We start from the raw sequence: 13,225 nt of genomic DNA, 5'->3' as shown, positions 1-13,225 counted from the left end.
CCCAGATTGGAGTTTCTGTGGTGAGGGGGTGGTGGTGGGACAGGATTGAAGGGGCCATTCCAATTTTGGTAGCCCCTGTTTGGGTTTCGGGGGGGAGTGAGTGGGACATGGTGATTTTGGGGCCCCCAATTTGGGTTTCTTTGTGGGGGGTAGGCTAGGTGTTGGATGGGGTTTAGTGGGACATGGTGATTTCGGGGCACCCAATTTGGGTTTCTTTGTGGGGGGTAGGCTTGGTGTTGGGCAGGGTTCATACCGGGGGGATTTAATTGGAAATGCTGATTTCCTTTTCTGAAATTAGCATTTCCATGAGGATGGTAGAACCCCTGGTTAGGGTGGGCCGCGTGGTGTCTCTGGTTTCCGTACATTTTCTTTTCAAACAATCCGTGGATGCTTGCAAGAGCTGGGGTCTTTGAATCTCAAAGTTGATTCTTGCTGGCAAACATCCACCTTCAAGAACTTTTACGACAAGGTTGTTGTCCACGTTATGACATCATATGTCATCATAATTCTCCATGACAGACTTGCCTGCATCAAATTACATAAGTGCTTACGTGATTTGACGTCACTCGTTTTACGTCACTCCTTTTACGTAGCCCACTGCACGTTGATTGGCCAGCTAGATTTAACTTATAAATAAAATAATGAAAATATAAAAATAACAAGAATTTTAAGACTCAACTGCATATTATCAGAGATCCATCACTGACTTTCATAATATGGGAAACCAAAACCGCCATGGGGATGCTAACGCTAGCCCGGTGCATCACGTAAAGCTATTGTTTTCTGTTTATTTTTGTCTACATCAGGGTTCCCAGCTGGCGGACCGCGGTCCGAACCCCGAGAACCTTTATCTGGACCGCCAAGCATTTTTAGTAAAAAAAAAAAAAAAAGAAAGAAAAGAAAAGAAAGAAAAAAAAAGTATGAAATTACATTTATTATTAACCGCGGGGATTTTTGAACAGGCGCGCGCGAGGACAGCTATGTACGGACCGGGGTCCTTCAGCCGGCAAAAGTTTATAGCGGCGTGAAATGAAGCGGCGCTGCGAGACTGTCCACAGAGACAAAACACACAACTTTTGAAACAAATTACCCGCCAGACTCAGACTGTTCCAAACAGCAAAAAAAGAAGATGGAAATAATTCCACATGTGACTTGGGGCTGCTGTTCATGCTTTTCAGAAGAAACTGGTCATTCTGAAAATGGATCTGGAGGAGGACTGAGCATCTTCCTTCATTAAACGGATCAATGTCACTGCTCATTCTGACTTGATCAAAAAGTTGATTGAAAACTTTAATGCTCGCTTTGATGGCTTTACTTTTGGACACCACCTCTTGATCTTTGTTAAAAATCCCTTCTTAGTGAAGAATGATGTCATTTTTCCAAAAGAGGCCACACATTGTCACAAATGAGCAGGTCCACAGTGATCAATAAGTATTATAATTTTGAACTTACTGTTAAGGGATTTAAAACAGAAGTTTTGCATAATTATGAATCATAATTATGCATGCTTTTTGAGGTAAAATTATGTTACCTGTTGCGCTTTAAGTGAAATACAGGAGAATGTTAAAGTCTGGGAAAGAGCACAGATACTGCACTATAAGGAAGCAAGTTTATGTGAAATCTTCACTCTTCAATGTATGTTTAAGAATTTTTTTTTTCTTTTACAAAAATGAATGACAGAAATACTTTTTGAGACAATAAGATAAAGAATATCTTTTCTGATTAACACACATTGCAATTAAATAAAAGAACAGAAAACTGAATTATTGTCTGAATGTTTTTGCATGTTCGGACCCTGGTCTACCAAGCTGACGGAGTTACTGGACCTCTCGCCAAATTAGTTGTAGACCCCTGATATGTAACATGTTCACACGCCTCCCGGCAGTGAAAGACTCAGTTTGCAGGTTCATTAATTCAAACAGTCTGTCGGTGACAGTTTGACTGACAGAGATTTAAAAGGAGAAATACCCGGAAATGCAAAAACAAATTGATTTCTTATTACAGTTGTTCTCTTTCTGATGAAAAATTCCACTCATACATGTTCAAAACTCCAAAACAGGATTTATTAGGGGGCTTGGGGGGGATTTTACACCCCAACCAATTAGTATCCTCAAACTTGCCCTCCCTGATATTCATTTTGCACTCCCAGCAAGGGCTGGCTAGATCCGGCCCTGCCACTGACGCCTATTAATGCAAATACACATCAAAACACTTCAAACATGTCTCAACTTAGCATGTAATTGAAAACAAAACCATTAGGGAAATTGGATTTGTCATAGCTGAAAATAAAATTTGGCCTGAAGGGATACAATACTGCGTAAATATTTAATCCATACAATTTTTAAAACAGCTTTATACTTTACTGCTGGAGCCCATCTCAGCAACTGTTGGGTAATGGTGGGGTACTTCCTGGGTAAATCAATATAACATTGATTTTGCGTTAAAGTATTATTATTATTATTATTATTATTATTATTTAAAGTTGATAATATTAAAGTTTTGTCATCATCAATATAAACGTTGTTGTTTTTGTGCCCCAAATTGTTCAGACCATAAACTGTGAAAGGGGAAATTGTTTAATTTGTGAAATGTATACATACAAATAAAGTTTTTTCAAAAAAATCAATTCAAACAGACAGATGGTCTGTCGTAAAATCTTCTGTTGTTTTTACTCGATTTTTGCTAGATAAATTATTCAAAGATATGGATTTAGTTGATGGTTTCAGTGAAATAATTTGATGTAGGGATAGTTTATCGAGATAAAGAGGCTCCTTTTAGGTTTTTCAGGACCTGTTGTTGGACGTAATCGCAGTGCGACGCCGGTGATCGCTTTACGGCAGAGCATGCTGGTGGAGGTCAGTGGCATGACGTCAAAGCGAGTTTTAAACAGGAAAACGCGAGTTCGGTTTGATTTAGCTTATTTAAACTAATAGGAGATACAACATAAGCTTCTATAGATGTTATATTTTAGTAAGTGGTGATCCTGGCTTTGCTTCTGAATCATTACCGTTGTTTGAACATAGTTGCTAGCGTTAGCCGCACAGGCTCGACTCCCTCTTCAATTTGACCCTTTAAAAAAACCCACAGCCATGGACAATAATTCTCAAGGATCCGGAGGATTTAAAGGAGGTCTTGGAGGTATTTTTGGAGGGGGTGCCCCAGAATATTCGAATACAGAGCTGGCTGGAGTCCCACGTAAGTATTGTGCAAAATTAATGTAATGCTAGTTGCTGTCATTGCTGACACACTGCTGTTAACCTCCTTACACCTTTATGACTGATCAATTATGAACTTAATCGATTTCTAGTTTGTGTTTTAATTGTGTTTCAGTGACTGGAATGAGTCCTCTGTCCCCTTACCTCAACGTGGACCCTCGATACCTGGTTCAGGTAGGTTTAACGGTCGTGTAGCATGTTGGTGCTTTTGAGTAACATCATGTTTGTTGGCTCTAACTGTTAAAATGTTTTTGTTGTAGGACACAGATGAGTTTATTTTACCCACTGGAGCTAGTAAGACAAGGGGGAGGTTCGAGCTCGCGTTCTTCACCATTGGAGGTTCCTGTATGACAGGTAAGTCACCTTAAGTTTCTATACTAAAAATGACTTTGGTACACTTACAGCAATGAAAACAAATCACACAGTTTAAAAAAGAGGTCCATCTATAAACAGTCATGTTGGTTTAATTTGCTTTATAATCTTCTGATATATTTTGGTTAAAAAATACTATTGGTTTTAAACTGTTCTTTTTTTAAATCACAGAATGTTAATTTCTTGCATTTTCCCTGTAGGAGCTGCACTGGGAGCCATCAACGGTCTCAGGATGGGTCTGAAGGAGACCAGGGATATGACATGGTCCAAACCACGAAATGTTCAGTAAGTGAGCAGAGATCAAACTCATTTGGGTGCTAAAATTTCAATTTCACCTTATTTCCTTCTATTATTTTGCCATCAGGATTCTTAATATGGTAACCAGACAGGGGGCATCGTGGGCCAACTCTCTAGGCTCTGTTGGTAAGGCTTCTTTTTATAGCTTTTTAAAGTTGCATATTTCTTTGCCTCCAATCATGTTTTATGTCTTTCGATAATATAACCTTAAGGTTAATCTTTTTAGATATTAAGGCAGACATCTTTAAGTTCCACTAGAGTTTTGTGATGAGGTTTTTTCTATTTCTTTATTTGTAGCGTTGTTGTACAGTGCTTTTGGCGTGGCAATAGAGAAGGCCAGAGGAGCCGAGGACGACATCAACACAGTGGCTGCTGGCACATTAACAGGAATGCTCTTTAAATCTGCAAGTAAGTTTGTTTTTGTTAGATCATCCCATTCCTTTTGTGGTAGCGTGTTCCCTCACAACACCTCAGAAGTGTTTCGTGGATTATTTAAGTGCAATTTTTGTTTTACACATCACATTGTGTTCTACATCCTGATTGGCTGTAGACCTTGTCAGTCAATGTCTTCCATACTGTGTCACCTGTCCAGAAATGCGTGCAGCTCTCCAAATCTTCATAAATCAGATCTTTGTTTTTACTTTATAAATCTGCACTAATTTTTCCATCAAGGTTTGAACTTTGATAAAAAGGTAAAAAGTGTGAAAATGTTCATATCTGTTTGAGAAAAGTGTATAAAGTGTGTAGTGAGGGGTTTTAAAGCCTTAAAACATCTTATTCTACTTTGTGGATTTCATCTATTGCAGGTTATTTTTACAACGTAACCTCCACGATAAACGAGGGAACACTGTACTGACTAAAAGAGTAGTTTATTCTGAAATTGCTTTAATTTTCAGCAGTGCATTTAAGTTAAATTTTATCTTAAAGGGTAAAAAAATCATATAAGCTTTACTAGGTTATAAAAAACACTGTTCTACATTTTTACAAGTCTAATGAAAAAAACAAAAGACAGAAATATAAACTAAATGGTTTCTAATATGTACATTTTATACAAATACTACAGAAAAGACCCTTGTAAAAAAATGCTAGATATGACCTGATAAAGAACCTCCATGAACCCTGTAAGTGTTGTTACTTATTGTTTTTACAGATATATATATATTTGGTATTTAAGTAAAAATTTAGCCAAATTGAGAATTGTTTTATTTTTTTGTCAAAATTTGATTCATTTTCTTTCTTTTTAAAATTCTACAATATTAACATCTCAGAATTGTATTTGTAGATCTGATCTTGTTTACTTTGCTGAATTAGCCACAAACACAGATTGTTTCTTGGCTTCCACAGTCCTTAAAGCTTTTACCTTACAGGAGAACTGACCAGTTAATGCTGTCTGTTCATTTCTCAAATTAAAATTAGAGTTCTTTTGTGAATTTCATTTGTTTGAGATTTTCTGTGCAATAATAGCATTGAAAATGTTTTGCTTGATAGATATTTGTGCACTTTTGTCATTTTATAACAATATCTTGAATTGAGTGACAGTGTAATAATATTTAATATCCTAACACCCTTCACTTGAACACACACAAACTTAAACCACAGTTGAGGTGAATCGTAAACTTCATTATGTGTAGAAATTGCTGTAACTCCAAATCAAATGTCGTTTTCATTTGTTTCGACAGGAAAAAAGGGAATTTAGATTCATTAAACCAAACAAATGGCAAGGCCCCATTCAAGCATTATGGTTTTCACCTGCCTGAGGATGTGATTCCTTCATCCACTGTGGAAGTTTTAAAAAGAAATGAATAAAAACACATTTTTTTACTTCACTTTTAAGTCATTTTTACATTTCCTCATGTTTTAATTTGGTTTTATGGACAGTTTTTTTAGAATGCGGTTTAGGGCGCTTTTATTATGAGTCATATTTTAACTATTATTTTTGTTTATTTTATGTAAAGCAATTTGAGATGTTATTTGCCTGGAAAAGTGCTGCATAAATAGAGTTGAATCGGAAATCTTAATACATCTCTCTTGAAGTCCTCTTTCAAAACTAAAATTTTTTGCAAAGTATTTATTTTACTTGGTAAAACATTCTGAAAGTTACAGCGTTTCCTGAGGTCATGAATCCTTGTTACTCTGCTTTCAGGTGGACTGAAGGGTGCAGCCCGCGGAGGTCTGGTCGGTTTGGCGCTGTCTGGTGCTTATGCCGTTTATAACAACTGGGACCATCTCACCGGCTCCTCCTCATCCTCACGACTATACTAAACTCTCACGTCCTGATTTAATCCCTCCACGTCAAGATGTGGAGGACACGACCTTCAATCAGACTGGTCGACTGTGCTCTTAAAGGAAGGAGTAACCAAGAACCCATGAGCATTCTGGGAGTTTAAAGATGGCTGTAAAATAAGTTAAGAAAAAAATGGACTAAATTCCACATTTTTTGTGTTTATCCTGTTATGTTCTTTTACTGTTCTGATAAGAATCCCATGTCAGAGTATTTGCTATAAAGTTGTTTTGTGAAGCCTTCTCCATCTTTGATGCTAGGTTTTTAAATCATTAAACCTTTGCCAGATGAGGAGGTACCTGTTTTTCTCAGCTTCTGATGCGTATCTGCTTCACCACAGGATTTGGACTGTAGATCTAGAAACGGATCAAAGCCTTACTGTCTGTTTTTTTAAGATGTATTATAAAGCAGTGCGGATCATCAAAAGCTGTATTGGAACATATATTATGAACTAAAATAAAACTATAAATGTTGAGAATTTGTTTAGTTTTTTAATCACTTTTAAAGCTGAAAGATAATCACAATGCAAGGCAGTGTCTGTCCTAAACAATCAGGGTTTGAGAAGCTGCATTTCCATCAGGAAGTGTCTGCAGAGGAGCTTTGGTTTGCTGAGTTCCCTCAGTGCAGGAAGAAGTCCCTGATGCGAGTCGCCTCAATCCACGGGATGTAGGTGGCAGTGCGGGTGAACACGCTGGGTTTGTTCTCCACGGTGCAGCCGATGGGGCCGAAGCTCACCACTCCGTGCACCTCCCAGCGGTCCCGGTCCAGCTGGCACAGCAGAGGCCCCCCAGAGTCGCCCTGGAACACGAAAAGGAAGGAAGGAACACAGTGAATATATTTTTCCTAGTTTGTGAACATCATGGCGGAGCCGGTAAGGTTTCATTAGAATAAAATCCAAAATGGCGGCCATTTGTAAAGATTTTCTGCTTTTCTGAAAGAGGGGATCCTCAAGGTGCACAAAATGCACGATTACTTTTGCTAACATGTTCACCAGTAGATGGAAGGAATTACCTGGCAGGCAGCAGGTGGGCCCTCTGTGTCTCTGAATCCGGCGCAGATCATGGAGTCTCTGACTCGATCACCCCAGAATTTCTTCTGCCGGCAGGTTTTGAAGTCAATGATGGGCAGACGGGCTTGATTCAACGCTTCTGCCAGAGAGACGTTGTCCTTCCCACCTGAAATCAGTTCAAACACTTGTCAACATTCTTAAAGTGAATAAAAAAGTCATTTCAGAAACAAGATTTAATAGAAATGTTATGTTTTTAGTTTTATTAAATGTATATTGTCCTTTTTTTGAGTGTACGTGTGTTTAAAAATCTTTAGTTTTGTTTCTACAACTCTTTTTTTTAGTCTTTTTTGTTCTTTTTAGGTTGTTAAATTGAATCTACTTCCTCTGTTAAGCATCAGTATTTCTAATACTTTCCCTCCCACTCTGTCATCTCACCGCGGGTGTCTCCCCAGCCTGTGACCCAGCAGTAGTGTCCTGGTCTGAGGCCGGTCTGCTTGCGCGGCAGGCAGGCGTAGCGGATGAAGTTTGACGGGAGGATGTCTGTGCCGGCCTTCACCAGGGCGATGTCGTAGTCCAGCTCACTGTGGGTGGGGTAGCGGAAGCTTTCGTGCCGATAGATCCTTCTGACGGGGAAGATCCTCTCTGCGGTCTCAGAGCGCTTCAGCTTGTGCTTCCCCAGCACAATCCTCCAGCTCCCAGCATCCTCAGCTTTCCCCCTGAGATCAAACAAGGAGACACAGAGGAGATGTTTAACTTGTACGACTGTCAGAAGGATTCCACATGTTCCAGGGACGTTTTCTTACTTCTGGAAGCAGTGAGCTGCTGTGAGGACCCAGTTTTTATGGATGAGAGTTCCTCCACAGACATGGACGTAATGCTTGCTCCCTCTGGGACGAACCTGTTGGGCAAAACAAACTTCCTCCTTATCGATGGTGACTTAAGAGCTGATCAGTTCAGAGGTATTTTCCTTCATTCTTCCCTTTTTATCATCTGATTTGCACAAAACCGATTTCAGATTTGTGCTCACGAGTGTTGAGTGATTTCCTACAACTTTCATTTTGTGCCTAATTTTCCCCATTTCTGAATCTCTAAAGCATCCACCAAAACCAGACAGTTCAGAGGTTCTGCATCTGCTGAACATAGAAAATAAAATATGCAGATGAGAAGAATCAAAGCAAAATTAAACAGAGGAAGCCCCAACACAGAGCCCTGGTGGTCTGATTTTACAAACTCGTTTAAGCCCAAAAGAGCCAAAAAAATTCCATTCTTACTGAGTATAAATCTTATTTTCTGGAGTTTTCTAGCTAAGAGGCAGCAGTCTGCTATAATTTTGCTAAACAGTTAAATACTACATTATATAAGTTTTATTTGATATATATTATATATTGTATTAGTATATTTTAACAGAATGGACTTCATTTTTCTGACCAATTATATGTGATTATTAGCCAGAAATTAAAGATGAATAATGAAAAAAAGGCAGAAATCCTGAAAAAGTTCCTCTCATTTAATTTGTTAAACAAATTCCAATAATGACAATCCTCGTTTAACATTAAACCAAACATAAACATTTTATTTCCTTTGAAATTTGCATTTTGAAATCAAATATCCTCTTTGCTTTGGTATTAACCCCTTGATGCCCAAATGTATTTTTTAGATATGAAAAAAAATATCACTTGTGTTTATTCTTTTAACTAGATGCTACATTTTGATAATTTTTTTGCATATTTGTTGCATATTTGCGACATTGGACATTAAGGGCTTAACTGGCATATTTGGCTTTTACTGCAGTATAATGTTGTATTTTCACTATATTTTTTTGTTATATTCTTGTTTGTTGTGAGTTTATAACACTTTTTAAAGCTTTTCATAAGGATTCCAGGTCTAAAGAAAATGTATTCTTAGATGTAATTTTTGAGAGAACAAGCTAGTCTGTCTTTGTGCATAATTCACACGTTTTTGTTGATTAAACGTCTTCTTCTTCTTTTCCTTTCGGCTTTTCCCTTCAGGGGTCGCCACAGCGAATCAGTTCCCTCCTTCAGATACCTCCTTTGTTGATTAAACGTGATTAAAGTTATTTTGAACATTGTAATAATTCTTTATCGAAGACTGTTCTCTGAAAACTTTGTCTTGAAAGTTATAGAAAACACAAAAAATTGCTACTTGTAAACTTATTGGTAATTTACTAATAAATGTTGTGAAGCCACGAAGAGAGATTTAAGGTTGCAATTTTGGATTTATTGCCTGTGAAGTGTTACATTTAATTTCTTTCAACCTGGCCAGCTCCAGGTGGTTTATTTTGAATGCTTTAGCGGCAACAGACTCGAAAGCGGAAACTTCTGTCTGATCTTAACTTCATTTTCAATAAGATGGAAGGAAACTGTTGAGACAAAAAGGGTCGTGCACTAATGAGGCCCCAGAGAACTGATGCTTGTTAGGGCATGAATTGGTTCCCAATAAAGGTCAGTCTGCATGCGGATAAAGACATCCTGAGAATGCTTATGGCTTTGGCCTTTGTTGTTTTTTATTGAATAGATTCTTTTCAGGTCTAGTTCACCATTTAAAGACCTTTTACTCTGCATTGAAGCAGACATGGAGTTGAGTGCTGCTTCAAGGACAGGTCGGCATGTGGAGGGTTGCAGTCTAGAGCTGAGTGACCAACCTTCCCAACAGACAAAAACAACTGTTTATTAGAACCTTCACATTAGAGATTGTTTTTCTTTTAATCATGATTATGCCACTTTTTTAATTAAAAAAACAAAGAAATCTGTTGTTTTCTAGGACATAGTTTCTGCAGAGTGGTAATAGTTTACTAGAAATTCACCACTGAATTGTTTACACTCTCTCCTGCTAGTTTACAGTCCCTCACACCCCAACATAATGTTAACAGCAACAATGTGAGCAACATTGGAGCTAACCAGACAGAGTCTCGAGGAAAAGACGTACACAGATCTAGTCGTCTACAAGTGATGCATCAGAATGGAGCTTGTGGCTTGCCGTAGTAACTTGCACGTCACACTTGCAAGCTTTTTCTAACTGCCTTTTTTGTCTGCTCCTGATTCACACTCCTGATTTGAAGCCGCAAAAATGTTATTTTACGCTTAATCCACAGAAAAATGCCACAAGAACAAGAACAAAAAACACACTTTTTACTGGAGTGAGATTTTAAGCTTAAGAAAAAACATGATTGGTGTTTAAAGAAATCGAACCACAAGTTTAAATCTTTCTTCTTTAATTGTTTTTGTTTTTCTCCATAAAACAAGATAAAAACAGACAAAATATGATTAGCTGCTCAAGAAAACAGAATCCCTCAACAATTTTCCCTCACATTTTTTAAAAGGTCAGAAAAACACGCTTTTTTATAGCTTCAGAATAAGCACGTTTTGTATCCTGATGTGGAAGAGTGCAGCAAACTTTCTTTTTGTAGGTTAAATGTCTATTTTACATCAAGTAGTTATTTATTTATTAGCTTAAAGTCCCATTAGTTTTCACAAACCTAAGTGTTTGAAATTTGTTCTCCGCATTTGGCCCATCCCCTGGGGGAGGGGTGAGCTACAGACACATCGGCTCTCGGGAACCATCTTGTGTTTTAACCCCCCAATCCAACCCCTTAATGCTGAGGGTCAAACATGGGTCCCATTTATAGTCTTTGGAGTGACTTTAAACACACATCGTCCTCCAAATCACAGGGCAGACACTCTACCACAAGGTCACTAAGAGCAAAACGTGTCCTTTTAAGATTATAACTTTGAAACTGCAAAAATAAAAAAACGTCTGTCGAATTAACTATCATAATATTGACTGAAATAAAATTTAATCCAGAAACACTTTTGAGGATAACAAGCCTCAAAACTTTGCAACACTTTTTGGCAGTTTTGCAAAATAACTGGAAATTATTCTATTTTTGTTCTTTTTAAAAATTGTCAAATTAAAAAAAAAGTTTTCTTTGATTTTGCAAACTGGGATTATTCTGACTCCTCTCGGTCAGAATCTGCTCACAGAGGCTTTAAGAATTTTACAAAAAAATGAACTAGAAAACGCTTCTGCTTACTTGCAAAGAGACCTGCCAGGGCCAGGAGTGAGGGCGGGCTTCATTCCCAGACACAATCCTCTCGGCCATGTTGGGTTTAAAGTGAGCCATACCGCAGTCCTGAGGCCAATCTAAGAGAATTGATGCACAGAATTACAGAATGACCCCGAAACGAGCTCTCAGAGGTCAAATGTTCTTACCCAGGTGGAGGATTTTGTGCTCTGCCTCCTGTCCCGCATTGAGAGTGAATGCAGCTGCAGGCCAGGAAGCCTCACTCGACAGCAGCAACAGAGGCAGAAGCCAAGACAGAGGAGGGCCCGGTACAGCCATGCTTTTTTTTTCTTCACAGAATCACCAGTGGGTACACATCTCATGCTATTTATACCAGGTGGGGAGCACAGGCTGATGTACATCAACAGGTACAGTACCAACACAACAGCACACCTCCAGGGACAAAGAGCCGCCGTGCAACAAAGCCGAAGCGCTGGAGAGTTCTCCTGTAGCTTTGAGTTTCCACTGCAGCTGAGAAAAAAAAGGGGATTTTGGGGAGTCCCATCAGCACTTTCACACACACACATGGGCGCAACGCATACTGACATGTACACAGGACAAAAGAGAGACTGTACTGACATGTCACATGACCACAACACAAAATCTATAATCTATATAGATAATTATATCTATAATCCAGGTAATCTATATCTGCCCCCTGGCTCATGAGTCTCTATCTCTGCTTGAGATTTTTGCTTTAAACTTAAATTCACTCAGTTTTTAGTCACAAACAAAAAAATACCTAAAAATGTTAATCACCTTTTAACACGATAGCCTCAATAAGGAACAATTGGTTCCTTTAAAAAACAAAAGTAGAAAGCAAAAAAAAACTTTAATTGTTACCTTTTCTACTAAAAAGTACATATTAGCACTTGTTGCTATTAAAAAGTACATAATATCTACTGATAAAAATGTATTTGTATTAATTTGAACCAGAAGTCTGCAACCATCAACACTTAAAGAACCATTTGGGTCGATTTATCCGCAGCTACAACAACTCAATAGGAGCCACAAATGTGTACTTCACCCTTTTGAAAAATAAAAGATCGAAATATATTTTTGTTATTGTTATCAGGATAAATATGAATAAACAGTAGTTTTATTTTTTTAACAGAATTTATTTTAAAATATGAAATAGTTATAACTGTAGACAAAGGTTTATACGACTTCCTTTCAAAATAAACGTCTTAATTCAGCAAATGTAATATTAGGTACTGTGATGTTAGCTGTGATAAAATAAATACATAAATAAATAAAAAACTATACACAGTTTGTTGGAACATCTCAGCCAGATATTTGTAAATTATGCTAACTGACCTCAAATATGTCATTTTCTGAGACATTTTTACAGTGATCTGAATATTTCCACCTTTTCCATTCAGTGCATTATGTAGTGCATTTCTGATCTGTTAGTCAGACGAGCAGTTATTCATTTCCTCCGCTGAACTGAGCTGTATAATAAGACAAATACTCATGAACACCTGTTGGGGGCAGCATTGCACCCACCAATGTATAGCCTGCTGGAAAACATTGGTAGAAGAAGAAGACTTGGAAATAGACTTTCTGTGGTACTTAATGCTTGAAAATGTGTCACCAACTTTGGTACTAAGATACCCACTGGATAGACTGATGGAGCATTATGGGTACTGTAGTCCGGGGCCTCGCACTGTGATTCAACTGTTTGTGAATGGGTTGAATAATATTCAATTTTTCTGACTGTTATTTCGCTTGATGTGGCATAAAGTCAGAAAAATATGTTACTTTTTAAAATTAAGTGTTTTTCTCCAACCAGAGGCACAATGGAAGAAAAATAAACAAAAACAAAAGGTTGCTGCAAACTTTGTGTCCTTTGTTAAAAGTGAATGAATAGATGGAGCTGATTTAATACTTTCATATTACTGTACATTCTTTCATGTGGTTTTAAAATGCTTTGGAAATGTCTTTCTTTTTTTCTTTTTTGTTGCAAAGAT

At 37.8% G+C, this 13,225-nt stretch overlaps 2 protein-coding genes across 2 annotated transcripts; one reads left to right on the top strand and one right to left on the bottom strand.

Moving 5' to 3' along the window:
• Positions 1-2,634: 2,634 nt before the first annotated feature.
• timm23a (translocase of inner mitochondrial membrane 23 homolog a (yeast)) lies at positions 2,635-6,640 on the top strand. The gene is made up of 8 exons (XM_036216995.1): positions 2,635-2,855; positions 3,088-3,195; positions 3,331-3,389; positions 3,476-3,569; positions 3,788-3,872; positions 3,952-4,010; positions 4,182-4,292; positions 6,028-6,640. Exons 2-8 carry the CDS (start codon positions 3,090-3,092, stop codon positions 6,144-6,146), a joined length of 633 nt encoding a protein of 210 aa, XP_036072888.1. The 5' UTR covers positions 2,635-2,855; positions 3,088-3,089; the 3' UTR covers positions 6,147-6,640.
• zgc:112285 (uncharacterized protein LOC561476 homolog) lies at positions 6,637-12,279 on the bottom strand. The gene is made up of 6 exons (XM_024284510.2): positions 11,405-12,279; positions 11,226-11,335; positions 7,978-8,072; positions 7,610-7,890; positions 7,177-7,340; positions 6,637-6,963 (listed from the first exon to the last, which is right to left on the bottom strand). The coding sequence occupies exons 1-6, from the start codon at positions 11,532-11,534 to the stop codon at positions 6,784-6,786; spliced, it is 960 nt and encodes a 319-aa protein (XP_024140278.1). The 5' UTR covers positions 11,535-12,279; the 3' UTR covers positions 6,637-6,783.
• Positions 12,280-13,225: the final 946 nt, after the last annotated feature.

Source organism: Oryzias melastigma, linkage group LG19, assembly GCF_002922805.2.
Source record: "Oryzias melastigma strain HK-1 linkage group LG19, ASM292280v2, whole genome shotgun sequence".
In the NCBI taxonomy this organism is placed as follows: domain Eukaryota; kingdom Metazoa; phylum Chordata; class Actinopteri; order Beloniformes; family Adrianichthyidae; genus Oryzias; species Oryzias melastigma.
Note: the sequence above shows the minus strand (reverse complement) of the source record. Positions and strands in the feature narration are given on the sequence as shown.